General features: G+C 40.2%; 1 protein-coding gene and 1 long non-coding RNA gene across 3 annotated transcripts in view; one reads left to right on the plus strand and one right to left on the minus strand.

The window, feature by feature from the left end:
- The window catches only part of LOC125229230 (phospholipase D2), a 65,382-nt gene extending 53,796 nt beyond the window's left edge, over window positions 1-11,586 (plus strand). For both annotated transcript variants that reach the window (XM_048134027.1, XM_048134025.1), the window contains exons 16-23: window positions 1,795-1,984; window positions 3,337-3,469; window positions 5,007-5,115; window positions 6,329-6,499; window positions 7,026-7,192; window positions 8,865-9,105; window positions 10,044-10,259; window positions 11,254-11,586. In XM_048134027.1, the coding sequence (XP_047989984.1) occupies window positions 1,795-1,984; window positions 3,337-3,469; window positions 5,007-5,115; window positions 6,329-6,499; window positions 7,026-7,192; window positions 8,865-9,105; window positions 10,044-10,259; window positions 11,254-11,484 (1,458 nt within the window). In that variant the 3' untranslated portion in view covers window positions 11,485-11,586. The remainder of the gene's footprint in view (window positions 1-1,794; window positions 1,985-3,336; window positions 3,470-5,006; window positions 5,116-6,328; window positions 6,500-7,025; window positions 7,193-8,864; window positions 9,106-10,043; window positions 10,260-11,253) is intronic.
- A 5,488-nt stretch (window positions 11,587-17,074) lies between these two features.
- LOC125228836 lies at window positions 17,075-17,579 on the minus strand. The gene is made up of 2 exons (XR_007177331.1): window positions 17,384-17,579; window positions 17,075-17,353 (listed from the first exon to the last, which is right to left on the minus strand). It is a non-coding gene; the product is annotated as an uncharacterized LOC125228836 (long non-coding RNA).
- Between the last annotated feature and the right edge of the window lie 658 nt (window positions 17,580-18,237).

The raw sequence follows: 18,237 nt of genomic DNA on the forward strand, positions 1-18,237 counted from the left end.
AGTTTGGAAATATGGATGTACCACAGATGTCATATATACCATAGATCAAGCAAACGTATCTACTTAGCGTGTCAAATGAACTCAGTGAAATCCACTGAGTTGTCCGTCTTTAATCACAGCTTGCAGCTTTCGGGCGTCAATTTTTGTAAGTTGAAGTCAATCAAAACATAAAAAATGCCTCGTTACGTGATATTCAATTGCAACAACACAAAAATTATGAACAATCAAGAGCCTGAGACATATTTAAAATTACAGGCAAGAAACAACTTCAGTACAAAATTTGACACGCTCGGCCCCTATACAAATAGATGAACTTGTTTCTTCTATATAAATAAAGTTCTGTGGGATGTACAAATGTTGCTTAAAAATATGTATATCCCATAGTTTTTATGTAATTCGCCGGCTCAAGAGCTGTGGCACATATTTATGTACAACTATATTTTTACACTTGACTGTACTTTTAGACTAATTATTGCCAGCATTTTCGCAGCAGTTTGTAGTGTTTTCCCGGCGGTGAAGCCAATACAATTGCTTACGTAACGCCACTTTCACTGTCGCGTCTGTCGCTCTAATATGAATATGATATAAAGCAGCGGTTCTCAAACATATTTTCCCATGGAACCCTTTTAGAAAGTAAAACATCTGACGGAACCCTTAATTTTTTTTTTATTGCAATCTTTATTTTAATAAGGAATCATGATAGTAAAATCTAATCACTAGATTCTATAATGTGAGGTATTACATGAAGCAGTTTTTTTATTTTTTAACAATTGATGCATATTTGGTTTTATGGAAGAGAGTTCAAGTTGCATATCAGGTACCCAAAATTCACACGGAGCCCCCAGAGAGGCTTTGCGGAGCCCTAGGGGTCCGCGGAGCACACTTTGAGAATGGCTGATATTAGCATTAGCATTTCGTTGTCAAAGCACAAGCGGTTGTCACCTTGGCTAAGCAGGCTGGTTTGTTTTAAAACAACCTATACATATCTACTTTTTTTTGAAATTTTGAATAGGCCAAATCTAGACTTATATTGACCGGGATATAGACCGTGATTACCTTTTTGATTTTTGTCGAGCTCCCGATATTTCGACGCAGTTGCATGCATCATGATCACGGAAAACTGACGAAGGCGGGTGGATGTTAAAGTTGCATAGACAGCGCGCGATCTACCCTCCTTCGCGCGCGTCGGCTGCGTTCACTTTCCGGTTTCTGTTCCTTTCCTTTTCACCGGTGAAGTCAGAATTGAGCAAACGTAGTGACACTGTGAGTGTAGTGTGTTTGGACAGACCATCGAGTGTGAATGCGACCAGTGGTAACGCTGAAAGTGAACGCAGCCGACGCGCGCGAAGGAGGGTAGATCGCGCGCTGTCTATGCAACTTTAACATCCACCCGGCTTCGTCAGTTTTCCGTGATCATGATGCATGCAACTGCGTCGAAATATCGGGAGCTCGACAAAAATCAAAAAGGTAATCACGGTCTATATCCCGGTCAATATAAGTCTAATGAAAATAACCGTGAATCATTCAAAACTCTTAGGCCAAATCTATTTAGTCGTGGAATCAGGTCATTATTTCTCGAATACCTCTCTCGAATAGTCGAAAATTGTGACCTGTTCCAGAGTATACACAAAGTCCCGACTTACAAAGTTAATATGGATCTTCTCGGATTAAGGGTTGCTACTAGATTACTACCCGCTGTCTAAATCTATAGGCTTAGCCTTCTGTGTCTAGAGGGAATTTTGACCCTGAGGGTTGTCACCCTTGTGTAAATCTAAAATAATTTCATTTGTCCAGGGAATGGTGACCAGAAGTAAGAGCATTATCAAGCCAACGCCACTTGCTCAAGTGGTCGAAGGCCGAGTGTTCACAGAGAGCACTAAAGACAGGCTGGAGGGCATCGAAGGCAACTCCAAGCTGTGGATAGGGAAAGACTACACCAACTTCATCGTTAAAGACTTTAACAGTCTGGACCTGCCTTTTGTTGGTAAGCCTTTTTTTTTTTTCGGAGTGGTAAAATGCGTTACGCATTCCCCCCGGCCAGGGAAGCCATTGGGGGGATATGTGGGACTCCCTCCTACTTACCGCCCTCTCCAAGGGAGAGGAGGAGAGGAGGTATATCCACTAAAAACCACTCCTACGTCGCCCTTCTTCCTGTTATGAAGGAGCCATGGGATGCCGGAGATTCTACCACGAATCCTTCCAGAGGCCCTGGTCTAGTGCCAGAGTCCCTACACCGCTGATTTTTTGTTGGTAAGCCTGTGTTGAGCAATGTTTTGGTTGGACGCGACACTAGTGACATCTAGTGTCAAGTAGCGGTACTAGTGTAAGTGGTAGAAGGCCGAGTGATCACAGAGAGCACTAAAGACAGGCTGGAGGGCATCGAAGGCAACTCCAAGCTGTGGATAGGGAAAGACTACACCAACTTCACCGTTAAAGACTTTAACAGTCTGGACCTGCCTTTTGTTGGTAAGCCTGTGTTGAGCAATGTTTTGGTTGGACGCGACACTAGTGACATCTAGTATCAAGTAGCGGTATTAGTGTAAGTGGTAGAAGGCCGAGTGATCACAGAGAGCACTAAAGACAGGCTGGAGGGCATCGAAGGCAACTCCAAGCTGTGGATAGGGAAAGACTACACCAACTTCATCGTTAAAGACTTTAACAGTCTGGACCTGCCTTTTGTTGGTAAGCCTGTGTTGAGCAATGTTTTGGTTGGACGCGACACTAGTGACATCTAGTGTCAAGTAGCGGTACTAGTGTAAGTGGTAGAAGGTCGAGTGATCACAGAGAGCACTAAAGACAGGCTGGAGGCCATCGAGGGCAACTCCAAACTGTTGATAGGGAAAGACTAAGAAACAAACTTCATCGTTAAAGACTTTTAACAGCTTGGACCTGTCTTTTGTTGGTTAGAAAAAAAGTCGCAATCGAATACAGTACCTTCATCTAGGTAAAAAGTCTGTTAATATATATGTTATAATTTTCAACTAATGTTACAAGCGGAAGCTGTCAAAAATTAGTCAAATCAATCAATTCAAATAGTTGAACAATACGTTTGACGCGAAACAAGTGACATCTAGTATTGAGTAGCGATACTAATACATCCACTACTTGAAGCAAAAGCGTCAGCAAGCCATTACCACCCATCAGTTGGCTCACTCATAAAACCGCAATTTACAAGTTAGAAATTACAAAATTGCAAGTATCGCTGTTAAAAAGAGATAAAAAGAGACTTCCATTTGTAATTTTTAGCTTTGTGAATTGGGCCACTTGTATTGTCCTTCATTACAATAGTATAAGACCAAGACAGAACACTAAATTAACTAACGTTTTTCATTACAGACCTTGTGGACCGCAACTCGACGCCCAGAATGCCGTGGCACGACATCGGGGTCGTAATACAAGGCGCGGCCGCGAGAGATGTATCAAGGCACTTCATACAGCGGTGGAATGCTATCAAACTTGAAAAAGCCAGGTGAGTTAATGTACTGGAGTAGAACTAAATGTCGAATTCCTATGCCGTGACACGTCGTCGGAGCAGGGTTGCCAACCGTACGAGGTTCCTCGTACAAATACGAGATTTGTGGTCTTACGTACGAGGTACGAGGATACTATTAACCTCGTACAAATATGTACGAGATTTTGATAATATGGCCAATTGGATATATATTATTAGCATTTTGCATCTTTTTACACCATTTACGCGATGATTGTCTATGGAAGCTATCGCTTCAACAACCACGCCGCACCGCACCTTGGAATGTTTTCACGAAAGTGAGAGCGAGAAAGTGTTATTTTTTTTATCGCTATCACTTATGTGAAAAAAATCCACAGACGCGGTGCGGTGCGATCATTTCTTAGGTACGGAGTGGTCCCGATAGTATAATATGCTTAATTTTGTTTTAAACACGTTTTCGATGCATAATAATAATATTTTTTATATGTACGAGGTTTGAAAGTCTAAATACGAGAATTTTAGCTGCATACGTACGAGGTATTTTGCTTTACGGTTGGCAACCCTGCGTCGGAGTCATGGTAAAAATTGCGAGGCACGTATCGAGCCACTTCATATACCTCTGCCACATTATGCTCCTCGCGCTGCCACCACAGTATAATAAAGAGTACTATCGTACAGTATGGCCACTCCAGCGCCGCCCACCCCCTCTCGGTTACCTCACAGTTACCGCGTGTCAAAAACCCGAACAGTCGACCTGTCATATTTCACTCATACCAGCATAGTACGCGTTCACCTACACTAGCTTAGACTGTGTGTTAGGAACGCGCCTCTTTCATATATTTGATCGCCAGTGTCCGAGGAGTGCTGCCACGATGTTCCCCCCTCCGGCCAAACACTGCCCTACTTGCGCGATTATCGCACTAGGTTGTTGCCGGTCCTTTGACTCGCGCCAGAAAACCGAGTGACATGACGAGTAGCGCGGCCACACTATGCCTCTTCCTACTTCCCACGCCGCTCGTCGAGTGTGTGGCAGAGATGATACAGCGATGGAACGCTATCAAACTTGGAAAGACCAGTCAGCAAACGCGTCACTTAGATAATTACCTTAGGAAAGGGTCACACAATGTTGAAAAACGACGTTTTATGGGTTAAAAATTTGAGTTTTCAAATGATATAGTGCAGGCGCGCGCCACTTAGTCTTTTCATACATTTACACTACCATATAATACCGCTGCTGAACGTAATTGGGTGAATCAACTTTTTCTTGTCTGTTATTGCCATGGTTATGGTCCCCTGAGTCACGCTGGTTTTATGCAAAATTATGCTACTGAAATTATGCCAGCATGCATGTAGTCCATGTTTGTAGGTGGCAAATTAAGGAAAGGGCTTGCTAACACCAGAAAAATGTTTCTACTAATAGTTTAAGTAGCATAATTTTGCATAAAACCAGCGTGACTCAGGGGACCGTAACCATGGCAATAACAGGCAAGAAAAAGTTGATTAACCCAATTTCATATAAATTGGTTTTGTGTAATTAATAGATTTAATTTTACAGACAAAATGCGAGCTACCCATATCTCCTGCCGAAGACTTATTCGGATATCAAACTATTGCCCGAGTTGGAAAAGTATCTGAACACTGACATCCACAATATGTCCTGTCAGGTAACAATAACAGTGTAAACCTCTTTATTTACATGAACATATTTACATAATTATATAAGAAACTAAGACTAAACTTAAAAGCTAGCTAATGTCTGAAATAGGCCCTTGAGGCATTGTGCCAAGGATACTGGCGACATTTCCTCGCTGTATCGCAATGCTGATACGTTGTGCGAGGAAATCGCCAGCTCTTCGGTCACCAGTTACCTCAATCAGACGCTTCGCGATTTCTGTGAACAACTTCTTCGCGCTGGGACCCCACGGACCTAGAGTTTCTCATAATAACATATGTAATGTGTGATTGATATACTTATTATAGTTTGGCAAAAAAGAGTAGAAATTAATGGCGTCCAGTTTTCTCATACATATTGTTTTGAAAGATTACTGTTTTTTGTCAACCTGTAGACGAAAATTAACCACTAAAGCCGAAGACGTCGCAGAATTTGCACACATCTAGCAGGCCTCCGTGACTCAGTTGGTGAAAGCGATGGCTCCGGCAAAGCCATAGGTCGCAGGTACGAGTCTTGCCGGAGGTGTTAATTTGTCAATTTTTCCTTCAATTTAAAAATATGTCCGAAGACGTCGTTAAAAATATGTTGTTAGTACCTAGTACCTACACCACAGTATATAATAAAGAGTACTATCGTACAGTATGGCTACTCTCGCTCCCCGCTGAAAGCACCCCCTCTTGGTTACCTCACAGTTACCGCCTGTCAAAAACGCGAACATCCGACCTGTCATATCTCACTCATACAAGCATGGCACGCGTTCACGTACACGAGCTTAGGATGTGTGCTAGGAATGCGCCTCTTTCATATATTTGATCGCTAGTGTCCGAGATGTGCCTACACAGTATAAAACCAGTAATAATTCTTCTAACAAATTTTGCGCCGCGCGGTTTGTCCTTGAGTAGCGCTCGCACGCAGCGAGGTGCAGAGAGTACATGTGGAACCGGATGATGCCGGTCGCGCCAGTACGCGAGAGACCCAAACACCGATCGCGGGAGATTCACTATTGGGTCGTCCTTATACTGTGGTACAGCCAATTGGAACCCTAGGCCACTCTACAACCATGTCAAAATGACAAGCAGTAAGATATTTCTTAAAATCTGATTTATAACATCACTATGACATAGTTCTACAGTAGCCGGTTCCAATTGGTTGACTGTACCTACGAGTATATGACATTTATATGTAATTTCGTTTTCCTTCTTCAGGTTCTCCGCAGCGTATCGAGCTGGTCCTGCGGATTCCTAGACCCTGATACAGTGGAGCAAAGTATACACGAAGCATACGTGGACACCATCACACGCGCACAGCACTATATCTATATCGAGAACCAGTTCTTTATCACGCTGTCGCGAACGAGCCAGGCTGTGAGGAACCAGGTAAATGCATCCTAGATATCAGGTAAATACGTACGGTGGAGCAAAGTATGCAAGAAGTATACGAGGGTCATCACACATGCACAGCGCTATATCTACATAGAAAACCAGTTCTTTATCACACTGTCGCGAACGAGCCGGGTTGTGAGGAACTAGGTACGTATTTGTTACATATAATGTTTAAGGGTCACCTTAATAAATTTCGGTCTTTTACATCTACTTCTGCTCAACCAGTAAATTCATAATTATTTGGCTGAAATTGATTTATGTAATTTTTGTACCGCAATTTTTTTGAACTATTTTATGTACTGGCATGTCCAAATGCGCTTGAAAATTACGTAAGACGGGCAGGTAAGCATCGTGAGCCACCTAAAGGCTCACCAGAGAATGAAAGTTGCACCCTTTTGCCTTGACACATTTGCTACTAGACAAAAAATGGCGCACTACGTCAGAAACCGGTTTATGACCGCCCGCTCGTATGGCGAAAACCGGTCCTTATCCAAATAACCATCCATAACTTTTATTCCAGATAGGAGAAGCCCTGTTCAACCGCATAATGCGCGCGCACCGCGCCAAGGAGACGTTCCGCGTATTTGTAGTGATGCCGCTGCTGCCCGGCTTCGAGGGGGAAGTGGGGGGGCCTTCGGGGACCTCCCTGCATGCAGTCACACACTGGAACTATCAGAGTATATGCAGGTACTTGGAAACTGTCAAATCTGTAGATAACTGAATGAGAAACCTGCTAGAAGGCACTGGTCCGACCGCGAGCTAGTAAACTATGAGCTATAATAAAATAAAAATAAATATTATAGGACATTCTTACACAGATTGACTGAGGCCCACGGTAAGCTCAAGAAGGCTTGTGTTGTGGGTACTCAGACAAAGATATATATAATATACAGGGTGTCCCAAGACCATGGGACATGAAGGGAAAGTACCTAAAATATCACAGATAGGATATATTGCTGAAAGAAGACTTTATTTTATTTTTAAAACTTGGTAAAACTGCATTCAAAAAAATTTTTTTTTTTTTTTTTTTTTAATGTATGGACAAATTTTAAGGCTAAGGAGTCTGCCATGTAAAATGTTAAAATTCATGGTCTTCCTTTTATCTCCGACACTATGTTATTTAGAGAAAGATAATCTTTATGATGAAGCCTATCGATCGGTATGACAAAATTACAGGATGTTTTTTTTTTCTCGTGTAGCGGGTTTGATTCCCGGTTTAACCATGTAATTATTTAAAAATCTATGAATGGAGTTTTACTTAGTTTTAAAAATAAAATAAAGTCTTCTTGTAGCAAAATACCCTATCTACGATATTTAAGGTACTTTCCGTTCATGTCCCATAGTCTTGGGACACCCTGTATAAATACTTATTGACGACCGGTCTGGCGCAGTCGGTAGTGACCCTGCCTGCTGCGCCGCGGTCCCGGGTTCGAATCCCGGTAAGGGCATTTATTTGTGTGATGAGCACAGATATTTGTTCCTGAGTCATGGATGTTTTCTATGTATATAAGTATTTATATATTAAATATATCGTTGTCTGAGTACCCACAACACAAGCCTTCTTGAGCTTACCGTGGGCCTCAGTCAATCTGTGTAAGAATGTCCTATAATATTTATTTATTATTTATTTATTTACTTATATACATAGAAAACATCCATGACTCAGGAACAAATATCTGCTATAAAAACGAACGTTTTTATAGCTATCGGCTATAAAAACGAACAAAAGATATTCACTCCCGTGTAAATAAAAGAGACACGGCGATGTTTATAGCTACTCGCCCAGCGGTGAGCTATTAATATACCAGTCGGACCAGTGCCGAAGTGTTTGAGATGATGCCAACTCTGCCTGCTGAAGCTATCAGTCTACCAGAGCATATGTAGGCAGACTCGAGTCGTTCCTCGTTTTTGGGGGGACCTTCGAGCACCTCCCTGCACGCAAGTATCCCGAAGGTAGCATTATCAGTCTATTAGAGCATTTGCGTAAGGTACAGCGGGGCAAATCTCGACTGGGGGGCAAATGTAACTGGTCCATTTTTTTCCACGTTTTACAATGTTTACATTATTAAATAGAGTGTCCACCGGTTATATATGGTAGGCGTGTTCAGTGGATACATGTAGAACTCAACATCATAGTGTAATAATGGAAAAAATGGATCAGGTACAATTGCCCCCCAGTCGAGATTTGTCCCGCTGTACATTACCTAAAAATTTCATAAAACCAGTGTTCTAAATATCGTTTCACTGGCTAGCAACACATACATTACTGTCGAGTTACATTATTGTCGAGGATCGAAAGTTACTCGCAAACTAAGGATTTAATCTCACAATCGCTCTAAACCCTACAATCTTCTTTCAGGAGCCGGGAAGCTATTCTAACTCGCCTGTACGAAGCGGACGTTTCTGACCCCTCGCAATACATCACGTTCCACGGTCTCCGCACACATTCCACGCTCGAAGGCGAACCAGTTACCGAGCTCATATACGTGCATTCGAAACTACTCATAGCCGACGACAAGACGATCATCTGCGGGAGTGCGAACATCAACGATCGGTCCATGATTGGGACTAGGGACTCAGAAATCGCTGTCCTTTTGCAAGTAAGTTAAACTTCAAAGTAATATACTTCAATCTTCAATCAACATACCTAAATCAATTCTAAATCTTCTAGGGTTAGAGCCGGGGTAGCTTTGTTTAATGGGCGCTGTATAATATACTGCCTCTAACATAAGATCACGCCACTATGCCAGGCCTAAAGCGGTATCACACCAGCTTTCGCCGACGCCGTGTTCAGTTGTTCATAGAGATCCGCCTCCAGTCTATCCGCCCGAACGATTTAGGATGACCGATGTATATATGTAAAGTCACCGGCATAAAGAAGTGATGATTTCTGTACCTTGTCGCTTTTAATCGTTTGACAATTTATATGACATTTCAAACAAGACGTTAATATGACAAGGTTCAGAAAACATCACTTCTTTATGCCGGTGACTGCAGGAGGGCGTCCTGTCGACCCAAGTTAGCTCTCTTGAGTGATCAATCAGGAGCATTATAATAGCCCTACTTGATAAATACATTTTCCCCTCACTAGCTCGGAAACACGTGTTTTGTCCTTTAATACCGGCGGGTAAAAACGCATTTTATCCACTAGTGGGTAAAGTAATTTGACCTTGAATAAAGTGAAATTAACGTCTTTAAAATTGATAAAAGTAGGTGAATCTAGTAATACAGATGATTTACCACCTGTGGAACTAATGGAAGCAGTGATAAACGCATTTTTTGTGTTTTAGTTTCCTCGCTATAGTGAGGGGAAAAGTTTTGTGTTACACTCGGGTGCAAATGTATTTTACTTCTCGTGTGTTAAAAAACTCGCAAGTTCAGGATTCCTTTCACTTGCTCGTTTTTCAATTCCACACTCGGCGTTAAAATACAACTTTGCCCCCTTGTATAACAATAGTTATTTTCTTCTTCAATTGCAATGTTTATTACGGATATCAGCTACTACAGTCCAGTACTAAAAATTTATCTTTTACCTCAGGATGAAAGCTTCACCGACGGCACAATGAATGGGCAAACCTTCCCCTGCGGACGCGTTGCCGGCGCGCTCAGGAAACGCCTCTTCAGGGAACACCTGGGGCTCATGGAGGAAGACCTGGAGCGAGTGGAAATAAACCTGGACGATCCTTGCTCCGAGCAGTTCTACAGGCTCGTGTGGCAGAGCTTCTCTAAGAGGAACACCGATGTTTATGAGGAGGTGAGTCCAGCTGCAGATATACTAGTCTATTTATTGTGTCTTCTAAGACTTGGGAGTCAAGTTCACAGCTGGAAGGTCCGCGGAACGAAATTCATCTAAAACAATCTTATTTCTTGAAGAGTGATAGAGATAACACTACTCCATCACGCTCTAAGGCCTGATTTAGACGGCGTGCGAACTCGCATGCGATTTTAGTAACATTGCGAGCGGTTGAGGTCACATACAATTTTGCACAGCTATCAAATACCGCAATGTAATAAAACTCGTATGCGAGTTCTCGTACTGTCTATATGGGCCCTAATTGTCATATGCGCTTTATACTAAATCTATTGCAAGATACTATTGTGTATATTATACCTTCCAAGGCTTTTAGGAGTCATATTCACAGCTGGAATGTTTGTGAAGCGCCATTCATCTGAAACAGTCTTTAAGTCGTCATTCGAGATAAAAATAAGAACGTAGAACGGTATGTTTCTATTCAAAAATAAATCTGTTTATAAATATTTTAAGCGGATTACTCACGTGTTAAGTCGATATAACGTTCGACATTTGTTGCGATCCATTTCCAAGGATCTTCCTCAAGAGTGGCAACCCCGCCTTTGGGCCATTTTTTTTTTCAAAGTTGTCCCCACCCCTTTTTTTTTTGGAATTTTTTATGTGGTTCGCACTCATATCAGAATCGCGAGCTCTTTCAATCCTAATAGGAGAAAAAAAGTGTCCCAAGGTTATTTTCCCATTCCGTTACCATTTTTTCATACATTTTTTATGGCGGTAACGGAATGGAAGGTTTGAAAAATGTATGGAAATCTTGGGACATTTTTTTTGTCCTATCAGGATCGAAAGAGCTCGCGATTCTGAGCATGAATCGCGTAAAAAATACCTATGTTACAAAAAAATTGGGTGGATAACTTTGAAAAAAATAAATGGAAGCGCGACGCATACTCACGCTGTTTCTCACGGGAGTTTTATAGTTAAAAGAAATCTGTTGTTCCAGGTATTCCACTGCCTACCAACTGACGCCGTCCACTCCTTCTCCGAACTAAAGAAGTACCAAGAAGAAAACAAGCAGACCCTCTGGCACAGCGACCCGGCGCTCGCGAACAGGAAAATAGACCTTATTCAGGGAAATCTCGTCGATATGCCACTAAACTTCCTTTGCAACGAGGTGCTGACGCCAAGAACGACTAGTATGGAGGGTATGATGCCTACTGCATTGTGGACTTGAGACGAGATAAGATTTAGAATGGGATTTGGAAATAGTTATTTGTTATACAAGTTGTATTTTAACGCCGAGTGTGGAATTGAAAAACGAGCAAGTGAAAGGATTCTATAGTTGAACCACAAGCGAAGCGAGTGGTTCGAGAATAAAATCCTGAACTTGCGAGTTTTTAACACACGAGAAGTAAAATACATTTGCACCCGAGTGTAACACAAAACTTTTCCCCTCACTATAGCGAGGAAACTACAACGCAAAAAATGCGTTTATCACTGTTTCCAGTAGTTCCACAGGTGGTAAATCATCTTTATTACTAGATTCACCTACTTTTATCAATTTTAAAGCAGTTAATTTGACTTTATTCAAGGTCAAATTACTTTACCCACTAGCGGATAAATTGCGTTTTTACCCGCTGGTATTAAAGGACAAAACACGTGTTTCGGAGCTAGTGAGGGGAAAAATTAGTTTCTAGGTATGCGAATCTATAAAGTTAAAATCTCAGCAGCAGACGCCGCTACGATATGCAGAGCAAGGGCGCATCTAGCTTCGAGCTCGGGGGGTCACGTGGTCATGTGTGTGCCCAGCCCAGGGTGCGTGGCCGAATGGCACAAACGCTCACGAAACGAAACGCTCGTAGATATCTATCTCTATCGCTCTTGCGTATTGGCGCGACAGACCCAGATTACCTTTCGCGTTTTGTTTTCGTTTCGCGACGCAGAAATGCCATTCAGCTACGGCACCAGGCCGGGAGGCTGAAGTACCCCTGGATCGCTGGATCCTTGGTGCAGAGCAGAAGTATTATAATTTATAACCGCCCAAGTAGTAAAATTAGCACTTTGTCGGAAACATTCATAAAACTTACCTACTTGTTACGACCACTTCAGTCAGTCTCAGTAAGGTACAGCCAGTATTGGGGGGCCAATTTAACTGGTCCATTATTTCCATGTTTTACATTGTTTAAATAGAGTGTCCACCGGTTATATATGGTAGGCGTGTTCAGTGGATACATGTAGAACTCAACATCATAGTGTAATAATGCAAAAAAATGGATCAGTTACATATGTTACAATTGCCCCCCAGTCGAGATTCACCCCGCTGTACCTTACGTATTTCGTAGTTTTTTATTTTCCGCAGTAAACCAAACTATTCGCTGCCCAAGTAGTCAGCCACACTAAAGTATACGTACGGGTAACTATAATACGTAAAATTCTAGATTTATATTACACTATGTGAGTGTAATATAAATCCCATTAGAATTTAAAAGTTTTGCGTTTAAAAAAAATAATTGAAAGCTTCTATGTAATAGTACAAGTGGTAAAAGGCGTTATTATATTTTATGTTTATAGAGATAGAAGTATTTTTGTCGCTTTTCGGTGAAGGAAAACATCGTGAGGAAACCGGACTAATTCCAATAAAGTCTAGTTGCCCTTCGGGTTGGAAGGTCAGATGGTAGTCGCTTTCGTAAAAACTAGTGCCTACGCCAAAACATGGGATTAGTTGTCAAAGCGGACCCCAGGCTCCGATGAGCCGTGGCAAATGCCGCGATAACGCAAGGAGGATGTTGAGAGATACATAGGAGTATTTTAAATAGTAGTATAAAATTATATTGAATTACTCAGGTGCTATAACATTAATGAGATAAAGTTTGACAAATTATTATCTGAATATATTTATCGAATACCTACACGTAATATGGTAAAGAGAGAGAAGTTTATGCGTATAATAGTTTGTAAAGTAGTTTAATGTCAAGTTACACTAGATTTTAAGCATTTATAGTAAGTTAAGTTAAGTTATGTATTAATTAAAGTATGTAAAAAAGTTAAGAAAAAATAACCGAGATCAAATTACTTAAATATTACATTTACATATAAATGTATACCTCTACTTCAAGGTGATTCACCTAGCAACTTTTACTTTACCATATCGCTTCACCTTTTATATGTTTGCATTGAATTATTTGAGTAATTCATCATACTTTATATGCGTATTGTTTTCGGCGTTTTTCTCGAGTTTTTTACATACTTTGGTGCTTTCACGAGATTATTATGAATGTCCTAATCCTAATTTAATTGTGGGTATCGGCACTGGAGCTCACGCACACAATAAAAATAAATAAATAAATAAATAAATAAAAACACTACACAATTTAACACGTGTATAGTATATTTTATTATTTATTTTAGTATTATTCAAACTCGATGCATTTTAAGTAAACATCTTTTTTATTAACCTATTTAAATTTTGTTATAAGTCTTTTTCTACTCCCGTACTGTTATTCGTGAGTTACAAGGTCGTGCATAGAACTTTAAAACCCTACATAAAAGATGTCAGGACAAGTCTATCTAGTCTATACCCTGAAAACATTTAGTAGCAGTAGCACGATATAGCTGTTACAGTTCAGTAAATACATTGCTACCAACTTAACAAACCAATTCGCTCGAGACTCCTTCGTTTTTTGCTGCGTTCATTGGCGACGCGTCGAATCGCATTCAAATGTATGAGAACTCGATTCAACTCGGCTCGATTCGTCTTAGTGGCCAGGCTTCAAAGAACCATACCATAGACAGTTTTATTTTCATGTTTGCACTCAAACTGCATATTCAAAATGGTAGGCGGTCCACTAGATAACTAAGATGACTGAAAGTAGGTATTTGTTGATTTTTAATTTTCTTTCAAAATAAGTGCTTGGTCGTAGAAAAAGTATTGTATGCAACGGTGTTTAACTGAGTCAAAAAATGCTCGTGGCGTCTTTATTAACAATTTTCGGCTTCGCCTCAAATTGTTACCCACGCCACTCACCTTTTTTGACCTCTTTTAACCACCAGTTGCATAAAATACTATTATAAGTTACTGAAATGCTCTTACTATATACTCTTAAGGGCTCATTTAGACGTAGACGGCGCGCGAACTTGCATGCGATTTTACTTGGATTGCGCACATATATTTATTTTTCCTTAGCGGTTACAAAATGGTAGTTCTGAAGCGTTGTTTGATCCGCTACATATGTTACTAATTGAAAAGCGCAATGTACAGATGTCTAAAGATTTGTTTTCGTGTTGTCACGGAACCGTACGAACGTGTCATGCTATTTCAGTCAGTCTCAGCACAAGATGTACTGACATTGACTGAACTAGCATGACAAATACGAACCGTTCCGGAAAAATACGAAGGAAACCCTTTTCGCACTACATCTCTAATAATACTTACATGCGAATTCTCGTATCATTTGATAGGACCCTAAGCATCGAACATGTACAGTCAGCTGCGAAATTGCATGGAGAAATTAATGATTTATTGATCAATTCGCCATGCACTTTTGCAGCTAACTGTACATGATTTCATGATGTACCTGTTCTCTCCTGCCGATACCTGTCTATAAAATGCATAAATGTTGTTATGTCTTGTGCCTATTTTATTATAGTTAAATGTACCACCTAAGTATTACCTATTGTTTATCGTAAGAATCGAACAAATAATAATGTCTTAGTTTAATGTATATGTCTAATTCAGGATATTTTTATACCTGAGTGAAAGTAAAGTATAGAAATTTCCTACAATTCTTATACCGCGGCTCAAGTTTTACAGCTGTACATTTTTTACACTGAAAGCACACCTCGGACACTGGCGATCAAATATATGAAAGAGGCGCGTTCCTAACACACAGTCTAAGCTCGTGTAGGTGAACGCGTACTATGCTTGTATGAGTGACATATGACAGGTCGACTGTTCGCGTTTTTGACAGGCGGTAACTGTGAGGTAACCGAGAGGGGGTGGGCGGCACTTTCAGCGGGGAGCGGGAGTGGCCATACTGTACGATAGTACTCTTTATTATACTGTGCTGAAAGCATGGCCGTATTCCATAATACTTGTATTTAAGTAAAGCCTGGCAAAAAAGAGTAGATAATGATAGGGGCGCCACCGTCTACGTAAATCGTCTTGCATGTGGCAACTATTTTGACAGATTGTGACACTTCATTGATCCATTTCTACTCTTTTGCCAAGCTGTACCTGCAATAATTATGCCTTTTAGACCTACGTAACCTAATACATATATTACGTACATATACCTACAAGGTACCTTTTTAGGGTTCCGTAGTCAACTAGGAACCCTTATAGTTTCGCCATGTCTGTCTGTCCGTCCGTCCGTCCGTCCGTCCGCGGATAATCTCAGTAACCGTTAGCACTAGAAAACTGAAATTTAGTACCAATATGTATTTCAATCACGCCGACAAAGTGCAAAAATAAAAAATGGAAAAAAATGTTTTATTAGGGTACCCCCCCTACATGTAAAGTGGGGCTGATATTTTTTTTCACTCCAACCCCAACGTGTGATATATTGTTGGATAGGTATTTAAAAATGAATAAGGGTTTACTAAGATGGTTTTTTGATAATATTAGTATTTTCGGAAATAATCGCTCCTAAAGGAAAAAAAAGTGCGTCCCCCCCTCTAACTTTTGAACCGTATGTTTAAAAAATATGAAAAAAATCACAAAAGTAGAACTTTATAAATACTTTCTAGGAAAATTGTTTTGAACTTGATAGGTTCAGTAGTTTTTGAGAAAAATACGGAAAACTACGGAACCCTACACTGAGCGTGGCCCGACACGCTCTTGGCCGGTTTTTAATTATACCGTTGTTAGTGTCCCACTGCTGGCCAAATGCCTCTCCCCTTTGATTTCCATAACTCCCTCTGGTGTGCATTGCATGCCTCATTAAAAAGGTTCTAATAATAGTTTATTTAGTGACGATAAGGAAATAATAGTGAGTGCTTGCATTCGCCAACAAACTGTCATACAGTTTGGCGAAAATACTATAATTAGAATAATACTGTGTAACCTTTTTTGAGTAAATAAATTAAAAAAAAAATTAAAAAAATTTATCACCTACTCAATTAAAAGGTACATTGTCACCAAAACGTCGAACTTTGTGTGATTCTTTTTACTTGAAAAGAGTTTCTTTTTTTTTGCCATTTTACACAGAATCACGGGCTTTTTCAATCCTAATAGGTAAAAAACCGGCCAAGAGCGTGTCGGGCCACGCTCAGTGTAGGGTTCCGTAGTTTTCCGTATTTTTCTCAAAAACTACTGAACCTATCAAGTTCAAAACAATTTTCCTAGAAAGTCTTTATAAAGTTCTACTTTTGTGATTTTTTTCATATTTTTTGAACATATGGTTCAAAAGTTAGAGGGGGGGGGACGCACTTTTTTTTCCTTTAGGAGCGATTATTTCCGAAAATATTAATATTATCAAAAAACGATCTTAGTAATAAACCCTTATTCATTTTTAAATACCTATCCAACAATATATCACACGTTGGGGTTCGAATGAAAAAAAAAATCAGCCCCCACTTTACATGTATGGGGGGTACCCTAATAAAACATTTTTTCCCATTTTTTATTTTTGCACTTTGTCGGCGTGATTGATATACATATTGGTACCAAATTTCAGCTTTCTAGTGCTAACGGTTACTGAGATTATCCGCGGACGGACGGACGGACAGACAGACATGGCGAAACTATAAGGGTTCCTAGTTGACTACGGAACCCTAAAAATTGTCCCATACGATTTTTTCTTATTTTGTTATCATTTCCCATTTTGTGCGGGGTAAAAAAGATGATGAAGTAACAAAGATGTACCTACAGAAATTCTGGGACACTTTTTGTCTCCTATTGACATAGAGAGCGCTCGTGATTTTGAGTACAATTGACCTAAAATTCCCTGAAAATGTGACATACAGTATAAACAAATAAAATACATTCCAAACCTCATTTGTGTTCAATAGAGTCTGTTCGGAAAGTGAAGAGTGAAATGCATGGGGTCCAATACATTCCACAACTCACTTTCCGAACAGACTCAGAAGGATATTGCCTAATGTACCTATCAATTGAAGGATATTGCCTAATGTACCTATACTGATTATTCCAAATAATATTTCCAATACTACTGTATTACTGTACTAATTTATTCCAGAACATTTCCTTATAAATCCTCAAATCGTCATATTATGTAAAAGTGTAATGAATTAACGAAGTACCAAGTTACTGTAATTTTTGTTCAATAGCAATAGTTTTATTTATTTTACGTGTTTTGTCTTGAATGTTTTTCTGAAAATAAAAATATATATTTTTATTAAAATGATCGTAATTTATTTTTTAAACCTACAGTTTGAAAAGATTTTTGAGGAGGTTAAGAGGGCTTTCGTGTTAAAAATAGTGAAATCGCAACCGAGCGCTCGATCATACCGTGTGTGGTATCAAATTAAAGGGCTTTGCGAGTAGTTTATAAATATATGTAGCGGCGTTTAATTGGTGAGGCTACTTACATTTGTCCAGAGGCGCTTGTGGGGCCACGTGGAAACACTTTGGGAAAATCCTCACACTAAAACGATTGTCACATATAAACGGAAGCTTAGGTCACTGGTCGGAATATCACTTAAAATGTCAATTTTCACGTTTATGTCGCGCCGGTGCACCGATAACTATTTTTTAATTCGTAATAACGGGAGCGTAGATCATGGCGCTCGCACGGTCGAAGAGAGAGTTTTTTCTTATATATCCGCCAGGTGGCGGGGCAGGCGCACCGGAAAGTCGCTTTGGGACTTCTGTAATTGCCAGCTCCAAAAAACTGTGCTACATATACATGGAAAAAAGTATTCTTTCAAAATTGTGTTGCCTTGTATGTATGAAAATGAAATAACTATTTAACTATATCAAGAAAAGAAATTAAAACTAAAAATCTCTGTTCCTCGACGGAACATGCCG

Source organism: Leguminivora glycinivorella, chromosome 8 (genome assembly GCF_023078275.1).
Source record: "Leguminivora glycinivorella isolate SPB_JAAS2020 chromosome 8, LegGlyc_1.1, whole genome shotgun sequence".
NCBI classification, from domain to species: domain Eukaryota; kingdom Metazoa; phylum Arthropoda; class Insecta; order Lepidoptera; family Tortricidae; genus Leguminivora; species Leguminivora glycinivorella.